The sequence below is a fragment of the Littorina saxatilis genome, linkage group LG4, assembly GCF_037325665.1.
Source record: "Littorina saxatilis isolate snail1 linkage group LG4, US_GU_Lsax_2.0, whole genome shotgun sequence".
Taxonomy (NCBI): domain Eukaryota; kingdom Metazoa; phylum Mollusca; class Gastropoda; order Littorinimorpha; family Littorinidae; genus Littorina; species Littorina saxatilis.
The window spans coordinates 24,720,982-24,741,564 of NC_090248.1; the positions used below are offsets into that span (position 1 = coordinate 24,720,982).

At 42.0% G+C, this 20,583-nt stretch overlaps 2 protein-coding genes across 4 annotated transcripts in view; both read left to right on the forward strand.

Moving 5' to 3' along the window:
- The first annotated feature begins 5 nt into the window (after nucleotides 1-5).
- LOC138964301 (rab GDP dissociation inhibitor beta-like) lies at nucleotides 6-12,145 on the forward strand. 2 transcript variants are annotated; one of them, XM_070336217.1, is made up of 12 exons: nucleotides 6-49; nucleotides 186-341; nucleotides 1,700-1,807; nucleotides 2,435-2,528; nucleotides 3,051-3,191; nucleotides 3,879-4,077; nucleotides 4,299-4,430; nucleotides 6,310-6,484; nucleotides 7,512-7,614; nucleotides 7,968-8,112; nucleotides 8,677-8,731; nucleotides 9,194-12,145. In XM_070336217.1, exons 2-12 carry the CDS (start codon nucleotides 297-299, stop codon nucleotides 9,332-9,334), a joined length of 1,338 nt encoding a protein of 445 aa, XP_070192318.1. In that variant the 5' UTR covers nucleotides 6-49; nucleotides 186-296; the 3' UTR covers nucleotides 9,335-12,145. The 2 variants fall into 2 exon arrangements, with proteins under 2 accessions (XP_070192318.1, XP_070192317.1); XM_070336216.1 differs by having other exon boundaries at nucleotides 40-341.
- A 2,591-nt stretch (nucleotides 12,146-14,736) lies between these two features.
- LOC138964300 (lysine-specific demethylase 7B-like) overlaps nucleotides 14,737-20,583 on the forward strand; it is a 36,103-nt gene continuing 30,256 nt past the window's right edge. For both annotated transcript variants that reach the window (XM_070336213.1, XM_070336215.1), the window contains exon 1: nucleotides 14,737-14,840. In XM_070336213.1, the coding sequence (XP_070192314.1) occupies nucleotides 14,737-14,840 (104 nt within the window). The remainder of the gene's footprint in view (nucleotides 14,841-20,583) is intronic.

A 20,583-nucleotide genomic window follows, 5' to 3' on the forward strand; every position in this document is an offset into this window, starting at 1 on the left:
ATGACGTATGCAAACAAATTAGAACTGATTTGCATATTGTCATCCGAGGGTGTTTACATTTTTTCTACTCTTTGGGTTTCATTGCTGTATGGTTTTTACTATTTTGATTTTTTTATCTCTGATACTGTCGTTGACATTGATATTTAAAGGCACATTATCTCATTATGAACGTCGGATGATTACAGATCTTGTATTCCTACGCCGAGGAAGTGGCCATTTTGGAAGTCGGTGCCCGGCGTCTGTTGGTGGGTGTTGCTGAGTCTTGACAGAGTGTTGTACCACCGAAACAAACAACCATGGATGAGAAATACGATGTCATCGTTCTCGGGACGGGTTTGAAGGTGCATATTATTGTCTTGAACATTTTCTTTTCAAGAAGTGACCATCCATCTGTCGATGTATTGCTAAAATTCACTCGATTTATGTTGGTCTGTCGTCAACATCGTCTGCTTTGGGTTTCTTCCTGATCAATGCACCCCCGACACGTTAGAGACAGACGACCCATTTACCATGTGACTGACTTGTAAAAAAGCTGTTTCTGACATTGAAGAAAATATACAATATTGTTTGCTATGAAAAGAAAACATACTGTCATGTAGCAGCAGAGCAGATGCTGATATGGTAGTGCTTGTTGATTTTGGATGTCAATGAGTCAACAATCTGATCAACATTGATTGACTGCATCATAAAGTGACAAAATGGGTGTTGTCAGTCAGCTTCATGTTGATTCATTCAAATATTTTCAAAATCTGTCTTGTAAAATGTACATTTGAAGCTCATGAGATATACTTTCAACTTCAAGTGATTTATTATTAATATTATCCTATAAGTTTGACGTTTTTCATATCAGTATTGAGAATTTTGTAGTGCATCTTGGCTATCATTTATGTCAATATCGGTGCTGGGAAGTATGTGAGCTAGGGGTTGTTGCCCGAGGCCTATCTCACTTCGATTGCCAATGAATAAGTCAGTGAATAACAGTTGTTCACACTTACTCACAATGCATAAAATTACATAATTGTACATACATGTGTTTCGGGCGATTTGTGATTGCCAATTGATCAGTATTCAAGTTTTACATACAGTTAACTGGGATCTTGATTCATCATGGACAGTGTCACGGGGAAGTTGCAATCCAGATTTCTCCCAGACTAACTAAGACTAAGAGTAAGAGTATGGAGTAGCGGGGTTGCTCTCACTCTCTCTCTCTCTCTCTCCTTGCCACCCTAATCATGCAAGAAGGTGTGTACTCTCGATCGAGACCTGTGGAATTGACATCACACACAGTGAAAACCAGCCTCTTGAAGTTTTCTTTATACCTCATTTCTGGATCGCTCTGTGCAGTATTCTGGAGCATGAAAATCATGTTAAAATGGAATGTCCAAAATGTATTCCGTGACAGTGATGTTATTGTTAGTTGTCACTCTCAAAGGGGGATATTTTCACTTTTCTTATTCTCAAATATGTATGCATTCATTAATACAGTGCAGATCTATTAATAACTTTTGAACTCTTTCTCTTTGACTGAGTGCTGTATCACTATCAGTGCATGACTAAACTTGAGTTTGAAGACGAGTGTGCTACATCAAATGGCAGATCAGTTACTGTTCTTTTCTTCTTTTTCCAGTCTTACACGCACGCATGTTCACAGTACACTCATTACAGTATGGTTACATGAATGCTGTGTATTGTCTACCAGGAATGTATCCTCAGTGGAATGCTGTCTGTGGATGGCAAGAAAGTTCTGCACATGGACAGGAACAAGTACTACGGAGGAGACAGCGCTTCTTTGACTCCTTTGGTTGATGTAAGTCAACATATCAAACATTAAATGCTCTGAAAAGTTTGTTGTATGTGGCACAGCTTATTGATTTGACAACAGAAACTTTGCCAGTAAACTCCGACCTATTGTTCAATAAATGTAACTTGAAACTGAGAAACAAGCTTGAAGTTGAACATTGAAATTATACTCTGGAAATAGGGTGGACTTTGGTTGTGGAACCACTCTGTACATTGCATTTGTAGGAACATTCTGTGTATTGCTTTTATGCTACATGCAGGTACATAGGTTTTGTACTTATTATAGGTTAAATGTAAGGAACTGTGGTCTTTTTTTCTGGAGATCAGTTTTAAATTGCATTCAAATTTTATCTTAATTTTTTCTGGATTGTCGGTGTTGGTAAGACTTACGTTTTTTGTCCGGCAGTTTCTCTTCACCTTGTTCTGCTTGCAGTATGTATGATTTATATATCAGTGCTTAGCATAAGTTAATCTCCTGTTTTCTGAGTAAAAGAAACAATACCTTCTTGTTCTAGTACATCAAATTTAGTCACAGACGAGTCATGTTCCTGGTTGAATGCATGGGAAGGGGTGGGGTAAATTATGTATTTTTCTTGTAAATGCTTGCTGTTCATGCCAGATGTTTCATTCTTAGGTGTTCACCCACTTCAATAAGCCCAAAACGAAGGAGTATGGGCGTGAGCGCGACTGGAATGTTGACTTGATTCCTAAATTCCTTATGGCGAATGGTAGAGTACATTACGCTTTTGTGTCTTTTTATTTGTTTTTCATTTAAATTAGTGACAACGTGTGTTCATTCGTAGGGTCAGCAGAGCAGAGGAGTGCATGTTTTTCTATCCCATAGCCATAATCAAATCCGCCGTCCTTTCTGGTGCAAATATTTTAAAGGCCTTTCCAGTATGTTATGGATAATAGGCATAAACTGATAAAGCACATTCTTCTTGTGATCTTGTTTTCAACCGTTTGTAAAGGTAAAACAGGACCTTCTGGTTGTTTTTGATTTTCTTTGTTTTCATTAACACTGACAGTTTGATGCCCCCTACCAATGTACCATACATGAATGATAGTACTTTTTTTTTTGGGGGGGGGGGGGGTGTACTTGTATTCGGCCTGCCAACACACTTAACAATATTCAATAATGAAGGTGTTTGGGGGGGGGGGGGGGGGTATTTTTATTTTAGCATCACCTCTTTCATCTGGTTGATAGCAGCAGGTCAGATTAATTGAACATTTTTGTTTGTTTGTTCCAGGTCAGCTGGTAAAATTGCTTGTACACACAGGTGTAACTCGTTACCTGGAATTCAAGTCTGTTGAGGGCAGCTATGTCTACAAGGATAAGGACAAAAAAATCTACAAGGTCCCTGCTGATGAGAGGGAAGCCCTTGGATCATGTGAGTACTCTCTCTCTTTCTCTCTTGCTCTCTCTCTCTCTCTTGCTCTCTCTCTCTCTCTCTCTCTCTCTCTCTCTCTCTCTCTCTCTCTCTCTCTCTCTCTCTCTCTCTCTCTCTCTCTCTCTCTCTCTCTCTCTCTGTAAACTTTTGTTGTCTACATAAAAAGTTTCAAAAAGTGTTTCACAGAAATTCAGATTCCTGTCACATTTGGGATCCAGTACCTTTGTTGTAATTTCATACTGTGCACTACATGTAACGTCTCCAAAGATGTGCTATCTCAGACTTCTTGGGGCAATTGTTTCTTGGCAAACCTGTCTTATAACAACATGGTAACACAGAAACAGTGCACTAAGAATCTGCTGTTTGGGAATGGGATCCTGAATGATTTTTTTTTCTCTGACAGATTGGATTAGTTGATGATTTAAGCGAGTTCTGTGTGTATTCAAGAACTGAACTGGCTGAAAGTTTTGTTGAATTAAAGCTGGTGGCATGTGGCCATGCTTGCCAAAAGCTGGAGTTTGGGCTAAAATTAAACTTGGTTCAACCTCACTCTCAAGTCCTTTGCCTGAATGATAATAATAAAAAACAAATAAGGGTATTTATATGGCGCAAATCCTAACATAGTTCTAAGCGCCTCACAAAAATAATCATAACAAAAATCCACAATAGAACACTCTCTTGTTACAGCGTTGATGGGCATCTTTGAGAAGAGGCGGTTCCGTAACTTCCTGCAGTTTGTGCAAGAGTACAATGAAGAGGACCCCTCAACCTGGAAGGGAATGGACCCCAACCAGTCGACTGCTGCTCAACTGTTCGAGAAGCATGGTCTGGATGACAACACCAGGGATTTCACTGGCCATGCTATAGCCCTCTACCTGAATGACAAGTGAGAAGAGACATTGTGATGCACAGTGGTACACTGTACCCCCTTTTTATTATGTTCATTGCAAAGCGCATTTCTTTGTTGCGTCTTTTTTTGGGGGCTTTTGTTTTATTTGTCATCTGTGCTTTGTAAATTTCTTTTTGAGAGAATGTGTGTGTGTGCACTTGAGTATTTGTACTGTTGGTTAAGAGTATGAACTATGGTCAATGTGATGTGGGTTACAGCTACATGGCGGGGCCCTGCAAGGACCTGATCCGACGATGCAGGCTGTACAGTGACTCTCTAGCCCGCTACGGCAAGTCCCCCTACCTCTACCCTCTCTACGGACTGGGGGAGCTTCCCCAGGGCTTCGCTAGGTAAGGAAGCAGAACAGGGTTGTCTATTCTCTTCAGCTTGTTCACTGATATATGAAAGAGTGTTTTACCGAGAGAAGTGAATTTTGACAAATCAGTGTGTTTTTCTGCGATTAAATATCACAAATGGTATTTTCTCCTGGCACCTGAGAGAATACGGAAGCTTTGAAATGAACAAATAGCTTTCATCATAATTGGACCACTTACGCCCCTTAGTTTCTAGGATCTTGGGATAAGCGCTTTTCCTCACTTGGTTATGTTTATTGCAAATTGTAGTTATTTTTCTCAGCTTTGTTTTATGTATTGATTTAGCAACTCCCCCGAAAGCGGCGTATGGCTGGCCGAGTAAAAACGATCAAACACGTAAAAACCCACTCATGCAAAAAAACTGAGTGTTTGTGGGAGTTTCAGCCCATGAACGAAGAAGAAAATCCAGCAACATGTCCTCAACAGTGCACATTCTATCAATAGAGAGATCAATGATAATTACCAAGTTTTATTGAGTCACTTGAGAAAAAGTGACTCTATGTAATCGGTCAGTGTTAGTCTGTCCGGCCGGCCGGCCGTCCGTCCGTAGACACCACCTTAACGTTGGACTTTTCTCGGAAACTATCAAAGCGATCGGGCTCATATTTTGTTTAGTCGTGACCTCCAATGACCTCTACACTTTAACGATGGTTTCGTTGACCTTTGACCTTTTTCAAGGTCACAGGTCAGCGTCAAAGGAAAAATTAGACATTTTATATCTTTGACAAAGTTCATCGGATGTGATTGAAACTTTGTAGGATTATTCTTTACATCAAAGTATTTACATCTGTAGCCTTTTACGAACGTTATCAGAAAAACAAGGGAGATAACTAGCCTTTTCTGTTCGGCAACACACAACTTAACGTTGGGCTTTTCTCGGAAACTATAAAAGTGACCGGGCTCAAATTTTATGTGAACGTGACTCATTGTGTTGTGAATAGCAATTTCTTCCTGTCCATCTGATGCCTCATATAATATTCAGAACTGCGAAAGTGACTCGATCGAGCGTTTGCTCTTCTTGTTATACATGAAAGTACTAACGATACTTTTTGGTGAGTAAGCTTTTTGACTCACATGCGAAGCAAAAGTGAGTCTATGTACTCACCCGAGTCGTCCGTCCGGCCGGCCGGCCGGAAAACTTTAACGTTGGATATTTCTTGGACACTATTCAGTCTATCAGTACCAAATTTGGCAAGATGGTGTATGATGACAAGGCCCCCAAAAACATACATAGCATCTTGACCTTGCTTCAAGGTGAAGGTCGCAGGGGCCATAAATGTTGTCTAAAAAACAGCTATTTTTCACATTTTTCCCATTTTCTCTGAAGTTTTTGAGATTGAATACCTCACCTATATATGATATATAGGGCAAAGTAAGCCCCATCTTTTGATACCAGTTTGGTTTACCTTGCGTCAAGGTCACAGGAGCTCTTCAAAGTTGGATTGTATACATATTTTGAAGTGACCTTGACCCTGAACTATGGAAGATAACTGTTTCAAACTTAAAAATTATGTGGGGCACATGTTATGCTTTCATCATGAGACACATTTGGTCACATATGGTCAAGGTCACTTTGACCCTTATGAAATGTGACCAAAATAAGGTAGTGAACCACTAAAAGTGACCATATCTCATGGTAGAAAGGGCCAATAAGCACCATTGTACTTCCTATGTCTTGAATTAACAGCTTTGCATGACCTTGGATGACCTTGACCTTGGGTCAAGGTCACATGTATTTTGGTAGGAAAAATGTGTAAAGCAGTTCTTAGTGTATGATGTCATTGCTAGGTTTAGTTATTTGATGTCAAGCATGTGAGTCGTATGGGCTTTGCCCTTCTTGTTTATATGTTTTCAGGCTAAGTGCAATCTACGGAGGAACGTACATGCTGGACAAGCCTAACTGTGAGATCGTGTACGACGAGACAGGCAAGGCCATTGGGGTCAAGGACGCCGAAGGGGTCATGGCTCAGTGTGACGCTGTTGTCTGCGACCCGTCCTATGCCAAAGAGAAGTGCAAAGTTATCGGCAAGGTGAGAATGGTTTCACTTCAGACCAAGGGATTGTGAATAATTCACTGAATTACACTCTTGGGACTTTGCTCACAGATGCCAGTAAAGCTTTATGAATACATGATGAAGTGTAGGTTTTGGTATGCAAAGTTTACATTGTGATGCATGGAGTGGCTTACTTTCCGTTGTATTATTGTATGTTGTTTCACAATTTTTCATGGTGAACTCTATATCTTTCTAAACTTTATTGAGGTTAACTTGTGTACAAATTATGAAAGGGACCTTCATTTTCAAACAATAGAAGTTAAGATATATTAAAGACAAGAGGCGAAGCCTTCAAGGTTCACGTAAGAAATCGACAAACAGTAACACAAACTCAATCACTCCGTCACACATACACACACACAGAAAGCATAGGTGACACGGTGCAAGAGTGCGAGACACTAGATTTAGATCTGTCTGTCTGTAGTCTACTTACGGCCGGGGACACGACTGCCAGATGGACAGATCGACACTGCGCTTTCGACAGCGCTTCCTCGCGCAGACACTGGAAACACGCTGTGCAGATTAACCTGTAGGAAATCGTCTTTGGTATCTTCCTTGTCTATTTTCTGAAGCTACGAAACCGAACAATGTGAAATCGTCTTCTCCGAATCAGCGAACTGCAGCTCGGTGATAACTGTATCTATACCACAATCCTTCACGCGATCTGACCTAACCTTGACCCCTGACCTGGTCTACATACCAAACACGACACAAACCAGTCACCTGTTTTTACCCCCCCAAAACCCCCCACCACCCGTTTTCTTTGGATACATAACTACATACGTGCCGACGAAATGTTGATTATTGCTTCAATACTTTGAAGCTGTTGCTTGAATAATAACCAGGTAAAATGAGTATTTCAGTGTTTAGTCAAATGTTAAAGTTTCTACCACAGACATACACACGCACAGACAGACAAAGTTACGATCGCATTGGCTACACTTACGTGAGCCAAAAAAAAGGCTTGAGAGTGTGATAAGACCTGTTATATTTTGGCGTACAGGTTGTGCGTGCCATCTGCATCCTGAATCACCCAGTGAATAACACCAAGGATGCAGCGTCTGTTCAAATCATCCTTCCACAAGGACAGATCAAAAGGAAAGATGGTAAGACTGTGTGTGTGTATGTGGGTGTTTGTGCATAGCTTATAGCTTACGTTATTAGGAAGATTGGGATATGATGTACAAATAATTTGCTGTGTAGTTAGTGCCTACCCTATGGGGTTCGAGGGACCAAACAAATCAAGAATCAATCAGTGTCCTCCTTTATAACCTGTGCCGTGGTTGACACACTCTCCCAAAAATTACGTTATGCCATTCTTCGCATTATGACGTCTTCTCATACTTTGTTGTGTTTTTGACTTCAGAAATGACACTTTGGAAGAGAGGATCAAAAAGAGAGGTCTTGGTTTGTGAATTAGGTGTGGTTTGTCATTAACTGTGAACAATGGTGGTTGCAGACATCTACGTGTGCGTGGTGTCGGACGCTCACCAGGTGTGTGCCAAGGGCTTTTACCTGGCTATAGTCAGCACCACGGTGGAAACCGGCAACCCAGAGGCTGAGCTGCAGCCTGGCCTTGACCTTCTGGGAGCCATTGAAGAAAAGTAAGTCTGATTTTCACCTAGGCAGTGGTCAGAAATTGTAGCGTGTCTTCACTGAAAACCAAAGAGTGAAAGACAGTCATGTGCAGGTTCATGAGAAAACATCTTAAAAGATTTGTATACGAGTGTTCAGATTAAAGTGAAGCAAAGACATATTTTATAATACTAATACAGTGGAATCCCCCCCCCCCCCCCCCCCCATTTTAAGACCTTAAAAAGGGGGTTCTATTGAGACAGAAGTGTTGATCTTTCAGACTTTGCAGGTTTTTTCCTACTGCTGTTTTTATGTTTTGTGAAGTTGTTAAAACATTTACTACATCTGAAATGTGTGTTTGATACATGGTTGATCAGATTGTAAATGTCAGTGGTCAAGTAATGTCTGACTTGGATTCAAATCTTACTGTACTTTCTATTGTATTTTGCTCTGTTGGTTTTTGTTATAAGCTTATACTTTATGCTGCTCGTTTAATTGTGGCTGTTGTCACAGGTCATCAGGATTGTTGTCTGTACATGTATTTCAGAAACTCATTCTTGCAAGCACTTTTTACCCTCTCTTTTTGTTTGCAGATTTGTTGTAGTGTCTGACCTCATGGAGCCAACAGATGATGGTTCAACCAGCAAGGTATGTCGCTCAATGTGTGAACTGGAGTTGTTTGGCTGGTAGTATGTAGGTGTATGTGTCTGTGTGCATGCCTTTGTGTGTCCATGTGTGTGTGTGTGTGTCTTCAAAAGACAGAATAATGTTTCACTTTCTGTTCTGCCAAACTTGTGCCGTGTAAGTACAGTGATTCCTGCAATGAAAGGACACTTGTGTCACTCCCAAAGTGTTCCTACTATGCTGGTGGCCTGTTGGGACATGTTTATTTTGATCATGTAATCAGAAAAAGGTACAACAAAAAGTGTCCTGTTACTTGTCCAAAATAGTATTAGGATAAGGAGGCCTCTAAAGTTCAAGGCAAGTAGCTTTTATTTACTGTAACTAAAAGATTTTCTTGGTGGAGGAGAGACGTGTGTGTGTGTAGACATTGTTATTGTGACTTTTCAAGAATCATGCAGTTCATCCTAATTTCTGTGGCTGTTACAGGTGTTCATCACCAATTCCTACGATGCGACTACACACTTTGAAACCACCTGTGATGACGTAGTTAAAACCTACAAGAGGATAACGGGCCAGGACTTTGACTTCTCGAAAGTCAAGCACACCGACGAAAGTACTGGAAATTAGGCTCGGCGGAAAGAAACAAGTCATGAACAATTTATATGTGCTGCAATTTTTCGTGTCTCTATTTTCATTTTCCCAGGACCATTTCACAATTCTTACTCCATCGTGTCCTTTATCTCCAAGCTGTAGTGTCCCTTTTTGTGCTTGAAGTTTAATGTTGCTGTTCACTTGTGGTTGTTGCCGAAAGCCTGACGGTGTTCAGATAAGTAGTCACCTTGAACGCAAGCTTGTGTGAGCTACCTCCAATGGAATATCGGGGAAAGGTTAGAACATTGATTAGATGAAATTCTGGACTTATTTTTGTTTTTTGTAATGCCTGTTTCTGCCTCCTGTAATTCTCACTTCAAGAGTGGTCTGAGAACTGAGGTTATAACTGAGGTAGCTGTGATAGCGTCCTGCAGGAATTACATAACTGTATTGCATGTTTTCCTTGTTAACGTTAACGAGTTAATATTTACGTAGTATCATTAGAATAGTCTTATGAATACCAAATTGTGTACTGTCTATGGATGTGTTGTGAAGAAATGATTAATAATTTTGTTACTTTTGCTACTTTCCCACGTACCGTATTTTCCGGGTTACAAGGCGCTACAGCGCATAAGGCGCACCCCCTTCTTTTTAAACAAAATTGTAATCCAGTCACCCATTGGGCGCAGGGGGCCGATAGGGCGCACCAAAATTAAAAAAGTATACCGGTAACAAACGGTCGAAGAATGAAAATAAGCCGCACATCAAAGGAAGAATACAGAGTGGAAATATGATTGTGTGCTCTGTGTGTGCGGCGAGATCAAAGGCAGGTCCATTGTGATAGCTGGGTTGCCTTGTTTAGACACTGACCTTCTTCCCAGGGGTCAATGACCCAGTTTTTGCTATGAGAGGTGGTTCCCCTGTCATAGATCTGAGAGAGGAAACACTTCCTGCACCGGGGTCAGTGACGAGTTTAACCTATGGGGCGGTCTCTTTGATGTCTTGAGAGGAAACTTGGCCAGGGTAGTACCTAGTAGCTGAAACATGCATTATCACAAGTTGTTTGACTGGTACTCAGGCGGTCTCTTTGATTTTTTTCGTATTTCATACACGGATTAGGCGCTTCGTTATACAAGACGCAGGGGTCAAACTCGAGGAAAAAAGTCGCGCCTTATGACCCGGAAAGTACGGTAGTTCCTTTTAAATATCCATGCTGTTCTTTGACCTCTCTGTCTTGATAACTTTCTTCTGTCATGTTGATGTCATGTACATTTTCCTTAATGCAGTCTGCTTATGTTTTGGTAACTATTGGTAAGTGTTGGCTGTGTTTTTGTTCTAATGAAAACTTTTCAGGGACATTCATCTGTGTAGGGCTATGTTGTTCAAAAGTGTACTGAACTTTGTTCCATCTTAAAAGCGCAAAGCAAATAGAAACAGAACTGACTTTACGAAACATGCAGTGTTGTGTGTGAAAGGTTAAGAACATGATGATATTTTAGAGAATTTGTGAATTTGAGCAGACATCTCATTATAAAGCATGAAATAAACAAAGTGTTATTGGTGATTGAAGACAATCATGCATTCCTTCAAGTTTGTGGAAATTTCTTATTATAAATATAATGTCTGTTTTTCTTGTGGTTATATCCTTGCTGCCACAGTTCTGCTTCAGTTGTGAATGACTACACTTTTTTTCCATAGGATTTCTCTAAGGGAGCAAGTATATCATTCCTTTGTCTTTTAATGCATGCATTATTTATATCACTGTGAACCAATTGTACCTGTAAAGTGGACCTGTACAGGATTTATCATTTTTAGCTTAGACTGCTCTGAACACTGGCTGAAGAGCTGCCTGTTCAACACAAAAATGAAAGCCAAATGTTAAGTCCATGTCATTAAAACAAACTCAAAGCACTTTTTCTCACCTTTTGGTCTTTGCTTACATTTTTGACAGTTGATTATCAACGCAATTTGATGTGAACATCTTTTGCTGTATTTGTTTGGCTTTCAGTCCTGTAACATCTGTCGCAGTCAGCAGAAAATGTGTGTGCTCATATAACTCTTGATGTACAGGATTTGATCAACAAGTACAACAATCAGGCGTAGGTTGAGCTTTGAAATGTCTTTCATGGTGTAGCACTTAGATGTTGTCCCAGTTTACCTGTCTGTGTAGAACAAGTGGTGTGTCTTGTTTGTGGGCATTACCAAGTATTACAATCCTTGTGCATTCATCTTCATGCTTTTTGATTCTGTTTCTCATGGCTACCTTTGGAAAGGCAATAGTGGAAGTTCTTCTGGAAGAAAATGCTCTCATGACATGTCTCGTTACGTCGCATTTGTTACGATTTGTCTTGTCATGTTACATTTGTCTTGTCCGAGCGGCATGGTTATGTACATGTACAAAGATGCACCTCCTTCTGCGAAAGGCGATAGTGGAAGTTCTTCTGAAAGAAAACGCGCTCATGGCATGTCTCGTTACGTCGCATTTGTTACGTTTTGTCTTGTCATGTTACATTTGTCTTGTCCAAGCGGCATGTCTATGTACGTGTACAAAGATGCACCTCCTTCTGCGCAAGGTAGTGAGATACCGCACCGATTAAGGACATGCACTGTGGTGTGCAATGCTGTATAATTCTTTCTCTGCTCATCATTTTTTTGTGTACAGAATGAGAGACCAGTGTCACAATGAAGTCTGAACGTCAGCTGCTTTGCCACTCACTCATCTCTTGTTGATTTTATTTCATTTGATGAACAAACGTTTCGTGTGTAAGGTACGATACATTTGCCATTGCACCAGCTAACATTGACTTACTATGGTAAAACAACTGAGGATAAAAATGATTAAAAATGTTTCTGTCTTTGTGTGTGTGTATGTGTGTGCCTGCATGTGTGTGACTTTTAATAGCTTGAGAACATTTCAAAGAACATATTCTTGCGCCTACAAAGTAACGGACCGGCACGATTGGCCTAGTGGTAAGGCGTCCGCCCCGTGATCGGGAGGTCGTGGGTTCGAACCCCGGCCGGGTCATACCTAAGACTTTAAAATTGGCAATCTAGTGGCTGCTCCGCCTGGCGTCTGGCATTATGGGGTTAGTGCTAGGACTGGTTGGTCCGGTGTCAGAATAATGTGACTGGGTGAGACATGAAGCCTGTGCTGCGACTTCTGTCTTGTGTGTGGCGCACGTTATATGTCAAAGCAGCACCGCCCTGATATGGCCCTTCGTGGTCGGCTGGGCGTTAAGCAAACAAACAAACAAACAAACAAACAAAGTAACGCAGTTGAACAGAATGCATTGAAAAATCTGTACAAGTACAGAGGCATGCACAGAATGTATTGAAAAATCTATACATGTACAAGTACATGTATAGAGGCAAGCACAGAGATAGCTGCAGACAGACCATCTTGAACACGCGGCCAGTACCGTGTAACTGGCCTTGAGACCGATCGATTCAAGGGGGGCAATCTCAGTCATCTGAAAGAGGGAAATCCAAACGCAATCCGCCTTGTTCGATTTTATGGGCTTGGACGATAGAGAAAAATAAGAAAAGCAAAAGCTGGAGTCCAGTCTGGACGAAACTGCTATCAAGAACGCAGAATTGATTTTTTCTGAGTTTTTTTTAGCCGTAAGCGCCATGTTTATCGGAGCAGGAAACTCTTCCAGAGTGAGGCCCCTTTGTTGGTTTCACTGCAGCCGCCAGCAGTTATGAGAAATTCGAAATGAGAAATGGCGCTTACGGCTAAAATAAAAACTCAGAAAAAATCAATTCTGCGTTCTTGATAGCAGTTTCGTCCAGACTGGACTCCAGCTTTTGCTTTTCTTATTTTTCTCTATCGTCCAAGCCCATAAAATCGAACAAGGCGGATTGCGTTTGGATTTCCCTCTTTCAGATGACTGAGATTGCCCCCCTTGAATCGATCGGTCTCAAGGCCAGTTACACGGTACTGGCCGCGTGTTCAAGATGCAGACAGACATGTCTGTTCAACAGAGCACATACATTTAACCTCCATACAATGCTGGAAAAACTCTTTCACAAAACATTTCCACAGACAAAATTGATAATAAGGAATTCAAACACAAGACTGGGCATCTCAAATCAGTACTGTGCAGACTCTTATAAGTTAAAGGGATAGTGCAGCTTTCTGCATGTATCCATTTAGAAAATTGCCAAGTTTGAATGATTTTCTGTCAAGGAGTTGAAGACTGCAAATTTGTGACAAATGAATTTTTATTATTGTCCTGGTAAGTAATTAGCGTAAGATGGGAAAAGATGATGTAAGCAAGGCGGAATTACCTTATCAGGTCCGGCTAACAACATCAAAAATCAACATGAAAGTCGAGCAGTCTTGATGAGTGTACATTTTTTTTCTCTCTAGGGCAGTTTACTTTGTGTTTGATTACATGCGAAAATTGTAAAACATAGTATTTGGTTCCATTTTGGCATGTTACAGTTGCGCTCAATCTTTAGCCCTGGATCTTGAATACTGTGATTTGGAGTGCGATTCAAATGTTAAAATGTAATTATGGAAGTAAGACAAATTTTTAATTTGTTATCCTATCTTCTGGTAACAAGCCACACATTTTAAGTACAGTACATGTACATCATGGTGTAATGCATCACTGCTGCCATGCAGCATTCACAATAGGCTTTTAGTTCCAAATGAAGCAAAGTAATAAAAAAAATCAACTAAACTGAGCAAAATAATTATTGCACCTGTTTTCATACCCCAACAAAGCCATTCATTCCCGTGTCATTTCATTCAATTTTTATATGCCATTAAAGGACCTTCAGTAATTGGCTATCTGACACACTTTTCGGATCAAAGATTTCTGTTATAGATATCACGTGACCACCGCCGAAGTAAGGGTACCCCCAAAATCGACCTGACAAAAACGTCATGTACCAATTAAGAAATCGACAAAATTTTAGAATAGGCGTAACTTGGCAATTTTTACATATAAGGAGAAAGCAAAATTACTTATTGATCAAGAACAGGTTGTTTTGTTTTGCTATCTTGCGTATCTCTTGTGTTATGTCATTTCTACTGATGCAAGTGTGGAGCGCATGAGCAGTAGAAAACGAGAGGTTTTTGCGTCCATTTTGAGGGGTACCATGACAAAAAGCGCTGTATTTCAGCAATGTTAAAACATTAAAAGCTTCTTTTTTTATTATTTTTTATTAAATAATGCATTATTTAGCTAAATAATGAATTATTTACTTAAATAATTAATTATTTAGATCAAAACAAAAAACCTTAATTTCTTTACGGATTGCAATATAAAACTTGGTACAACGTGAGAAATTACTGTGAAGATACTAAAACAACAAACATATTACATGTAAATACTTTAGTTTGAGGTAGCGCGGAGCCGCGCGTGGTCGCGCAGTAATTAGTCAGACCGGAAATACCCATAATGCTTTGTACCTAAAGAGTACTCAAAATGGCGTCTGATGCAGAGACACTCTACTGTCTTTGCAGAAAACCTTATGATGAAACACAGTTTATGATCGAATGTGACAAATGTCAGGATTGGTATCATGGGAGGTAAGATCCGCATCACAGGATATGGTCGAATGTGTATTTTGACGAGGCAGTTTCTTGATTTTGCATAACATTTGCTTCGTTTAGTCTTCCCCAGTTCCCCGTTTGTCTTTCACTTCACAGTAAACAATGTTGTGTTTCGTCCACTTCCAGTTTTCTGAACATGTCTACACACTCATTGCTGTCGTTTTTTTCTTTGTGATTGAAACAAGCCATAATATTGTAACCAATGACATCAGAATCGACGTCGGGCAATATAAATGTTTCAATGCACTACAGTACTATTAGTATTACAACTCAGTCAACTGGCTTGGTCAGAGACTCAGACTCAAAACAGAAAATAGAATTAGAAGCAAAATGACGTGCATCTAAATAAAGTGTTAGTTGATGAAGCAACTATTCTTGCTTCCTCTGTAGCTACATGCAGGTTCAGCTTGCTCTTCACAGTAAGTCCTTTGGAAGACATGCCACATTTCAAGGAAAACTAGGGTTTTGATGCGATTGCAGGTGTGCAGATTACCTATATAAATAGCCTAATGTTGATAGTAGAAATGCCAAACCCTATGCTCATCTGACCGCTTTATGTGGTCCCAGGCGGCTGGAGCTCTGTGGAAGTTGGGTTGCACACTTTCTATTTGTTCAAAATTTGTTTTGTCTGAAACTAAAGGAGTGAATGACATCTGAGATCTCCAAAAATATTATGTTGATTGATGCAGTAGTTTGGGTTTAACTTTAAGTGTTGTGGAAGTGTAAAAACACCTGCCGTTGTGCTGATACCAGATTTTACTTGAACGGAAATCGGGTATGTTGCTTTATACATGTCCTATGGCTACAAATGTCATCGAATGGAAGCCAATTAGACCTTGCAAACTATTAGATTAGGTTTTGCTCTTTCCTTTGATATGCAAATCAAAACAAAGTTTTGTTCACCAGATGATCTACAACCAAATGAAAATTGCCCTTTTTTATTTGTGTAGCCCTACTCAGGATATCGCAAACTTTAAAGCGGTTCACTCACCATCTTATTCTTTGTTCATTTATGTACAAAAACATGTCCTCATTTTAAAACTGTGTGCACAAATACAGCGGTGCGGACATTTCTTAGACACCACCCCTCAAAAAAAATTGCAGCGTGACAAAACAAGTAAGAATACAGAAGGGCTGGTCGCCTCACCGAAAAAAGTCAAAGATATACGTTCAAATGCTTCAAATTCACTTTATGGTTCGCTCGACACTGTGTTCTTTATTCATTTATCTATACATGCATATATATATATATATGCACCTTTAAAAAAAAAATAGAAATACGGCACTACGAACATATTTTCACGCAGCATTCAACGCTTAGCGTATGCTTCGCGGAGAAGCGGAGCGGTCCTGTCGCGTGCCTTGAAGTTGCAAGCAAGAAAAATGACACATACTGTGTAGCAGTGATGTGCTCACAGTCTATTATCTGGTTGCCGTGGCCTTTCTTTTTCTACAGTAATGGAAATGTAGGGCTAGAGAGAGAGAGAGAAAAAAAATCAAGCTGAAAATCACAAACCCGACCAGAAGGCAGACCATGTATCCGCTCCTTATGATTTGCTTTGCGATTTTCATCATTTTAAGTTTTATCGATGTTATTTTTTTATTCTATAAAAAAAAAAGTGCACACGTTGCTCTTTGATAATAGAAGACAGTTGGAGAAATGATTTTACCTTTGTCTGGAATACATGGGTGGGAGTCATTACGTCTGATGAATAATTTGGGTTGTTTTGGTGTTGTTGTTGTGTTTACCCCTGCCAGCCTTTGTTCACAGACTTTGACCTCTAGTCACTGACAACAATTGTTGAGGTAGCCTTTCACTAGTTTCAGTATAAATTAGTACAAATCTGAACACTGATAATATGTCATTACATTTAGTCAAGTTTTGACTAAATGTTTTAACATAGAGGGGGAATCGAGACGAGGGTTGTGGTGTCTGTGTGTGTGTGTAGAGCGATTCAGACCAAACTACTGGACCGATCTTTATGAAATTTGACATGAGAGTTCCTGGGAATGATATCCCCGGACATTTTGTTCTTTTTTTCGATAAATACCTTTGATGACGTCATATCCGGCTTTTTGTAAAAGTTGAGGCGGCACTGTCACACCCTCATTTTTCCATCAAATTGATTGAAATTTTGGCCAAGCAATCTTCGACGAAGGCCGGACTTTGGTATTGCATTTCAGCTTGGTGGCTTAAAAATTAATTAATGACTGTGGTCATTAAAAATCTGAAAATTGTAAAAAAATATTTTTTTTATAAAACGATCCAAATTTATGTTCATCTTATTCTACATCATTTCCTGATTCCAAAAACATATAAATATGTTATATTTGGATTAAAAACAAGCTCTGAAAATTAAAAATATAAAAACTATGATCAAAATTAAATTTTTGAAATCAATTTAAAAACACTTTCATCTTATTCCTTGTCGGTTCCTGATTCCAAAAACATATAGATATGATATGTTTGGATTAAAAACACGCTCAGAAAGTTAAAACGAAGAGAGGTACAGAAAAGCGTGCTATCCTTCTCAGCGCAACTACTACCCCGCTCCTCTTGTCAATTTCACTGCCTTTGCCACGAGCGGTGGACTGACAATGATACTAGTATACGATCTTGCTGAAAAATTGCATTGCGTTCAGTTTCATTCTGTGAGTTCGACAGCTTGACTAAATGTTGTATTATAATTACATATTCTTACGCCGAATCACATGATTAGCATTGACCCACTTCGATGCATAGGTTATGATAAAAGCTACCCCGTCTAGGTATAAGGGGAGCAACCCCAACTAAAAAAGTGACTGCACCAGCATGACTGACACCCTGGGTTACGTCCCATGTAGCCTACTACGTCATCAATGGTGCTGGTCACGTGATACCCCTTCAATCGACTACTATCACTCAAGGGTGACGGTTGTGTTCGCTTTTGCTCTGGCTGGTTTTGTGTCTACGGCACCCACCGGCCTCGGCCCCCGTCTACTTCTTGCTGGCTTGCAGCTGGTGAGATCGTTCATATTTTCTTGTATGTTTTATTGTTTCTGCTGTGAATTTCGCATGTCCTTTGGACTCTGAAGTTTTCAGCGGTTGTTTGGCTTCCTCACGGTCGCCATTTGCATTAGCACGTTGGCTGGCTTCTGTTGTTTTAGCCGTGTTCGGGCTATTAACGCTGTCGTAGCTTGCTTTGTAGCTGCCGTCGGTAGCTTTTACGTACGTGCTTATCTTTTTTGCTCGCTTGCTTCTGAAATGTTTGTGTCTGTACGGACTTTATTATTTTCAGACTTGTGGCTTCCTCCTTGGTCGCCATTTTTAGCTAGCATGTTGTTGTTATGTTGATTTTTCGTCCGTACTCGGACGCTTAACTCTTCGTATAGCTAGTTGTTTAGCTGCCTTTGGTAGCTCCTAAACTGGTTTTTAGCTGCCCTCTTTGCTGGCTTCTGAAAGGCTGGCGTCCTTTCGGACTTTGCTAGTTTCAGTCGTTTTATTATTTTTCTCTCGGTGCTTACTTGGCCGTTAATGAGAATTAGAGGGAGCTAAGGCTGAGGGTTAGGGCTTGGGCCCTGCTAAGCTCTATCCCTCAGCAGCCTCTTATTTTGAAGAACGCCTTTGTCGTTCATGTTGGCACAATTTTAGGCAAGTTTTTACGTTGTTCTGTGCCGTTTTTTATGTTACGGACGATTGGCCGTCTGGCTCTCTGCCGTCCGTTTTGGCCTCCAAGGCTGTCGTTTTACGTCTGTTTCGGCTCCAGAGTCTCGGGCTCTGGGGTCTGCACTTATCTTTTGCTTATTTCCAGAAATAGATTCCCTCGTTCGCGAGGTTTGCCTCGGCGGACTTCGTCGCCAGCTCTGCCCCCCGCCTGGGGGTTAGGCGACGTTCTCTCCTTCAGACGCTGGGTCTTCTCCGGACCAGGCTGCTGTCCACCGCGATGTTTCTGGACGGTCCCTTGGGGATCTTCTTCTCCTCTTCCTGGCCGGCATTGGTTGCCTTCCGCTTGCGGTAGCGCAACAGTGCATGTCCCTCCGGGGATCCGGCCACTTCAAGGTTGGTGTCTGCAGCAGCCGTTTACGGCAGCTGCACTTCCGGTTTCCGGAATCGGATGTTCTCCTGCTAGTGAGCGACTTGCGTTCACGTCGGGTCAGAACCTCTCCGTACTCCAGCAGTCGGTTCCGACAGCTGGGCTTCCTGCTCTGGCAGGAAGTAGGGGTTCACCGGCTAGTGAGCGACTTGCGTTCACGTCCGGACCGAACCCCGCCTTACACCAGCAGTTGTACGCGACAGCTGGGCTTCCGGCTCCGGCCGGAAGCAGTGGTTCTTCCGCTCGTGCGCAGCCTGCTGTCACGTCCGGTGCGTCCCACATCTTACGTCAGCAGTCGTCCGCGACAGCTGCTTCCGGCTCAGGCCGGAAGTAAAAGGCTCACTGGCTAGTGTTCGGACTGCGTTCACGTCCGGTTTGAGCCTTGCCTTACGTCAGCAGTCGTCCGCGGCAGCTGCGCTTCCGGTTCCGGCCGGGAGTGTAGGTTCACCGGCAGTGCACAGGCCGCTGTCACGTCCGGTTTGGGCCTTACCCTACGTCAGCAGTCGTCAACGTCAGCTGGGCTTCCGGTTCCGGCCGGAAGTGTAGGTTCACTGGTTAGTGCTCAGGTTGCTGTCACTTCTGGTTCGAGCCTTTACCTACTTCAGCAGTTGTCCGCGACAGCGCCGCTTCTGGTTACGGCCGGAAGCGTAGGTTCACTGGTTAGTGTACAGACTGCTGTCACGTCCGGTTTCGAGCCTTGCCCTACGCGACGGCTGTGCTTCCAGTTCCGGCTGGAGGTATCGGTTCACTGGTTAGTGCACAGGCTACTGGCACGTTCAGTTCGAACCTTGCCTTACGGCGGTGGTCGTACGCGACCTCTGCGCTTCTGGCTCCGGCCGGAAGTGGGGGCTCACTGGATAGTGGACCTGCTATGGTCCCATCTGGTTTGAGTCTGGTTTTTTCGTCAGCAGTGCCCTTTGGGCTTGCAGGCTCCCTGCCTCAGGCGGATTAGCAGCTACCACACACTTCGGTAGTGGGTTCTGCCGTTCTCCTCACTTCCTGTGCCTTTGGTCTTCGACGCCTCTCATCCTCCTCTTAGTCAGGGGTGAAGTTTGGCCGTTGACCTGCAGGAAAGGGGCTTCAGGCTCCGGCCTTCCCAGCTTCGGGACATTAGCGGCTCAGAGGAGGTTGCCTTTGCCCAAGATGTCCCGGAATTTGCTGTCGTCTTTTGCCCCTCTGCGTGCACCTTTGCCGGTCACGCCGGAACTTCTTCTTTGGGGAACGTTTTGAGTCCCCTGCTCTCTGAGCAGACTCTCTTCCCCTCTGAGGAAGTGGGCAGACAGCTTTTGGAACTTGCTTCCATCTCGGAGACACTCCTTTACGGAGTTCTTTGCGCCCTTTACTCTCAGTTTAGAGCAGGACGCAGGGGATGCTTTCTCCACTTTTGCTAGGGCGAATTTAGAACGGAGAAGTCCTTCCTCTCTGCACAATGCCCATACGGTCATGTACAGACGGGACTTGTTCCTCGCCCATTCCTAGTTTGTGAGGAATCAATGAGACACCCTTAGTTCTTCACCCTCGGTGGATGGGTCTCTCTTCGGCCTCCTGGCCTCTAAGGCCTCCTGGCCTTCAAGTCCTCCTGGTCTCTGAAGCCTCCTGGTCTCTTAGGCCTCCTGGCCCCCAAGGCCTCCTGGCCTCTAGGGCCT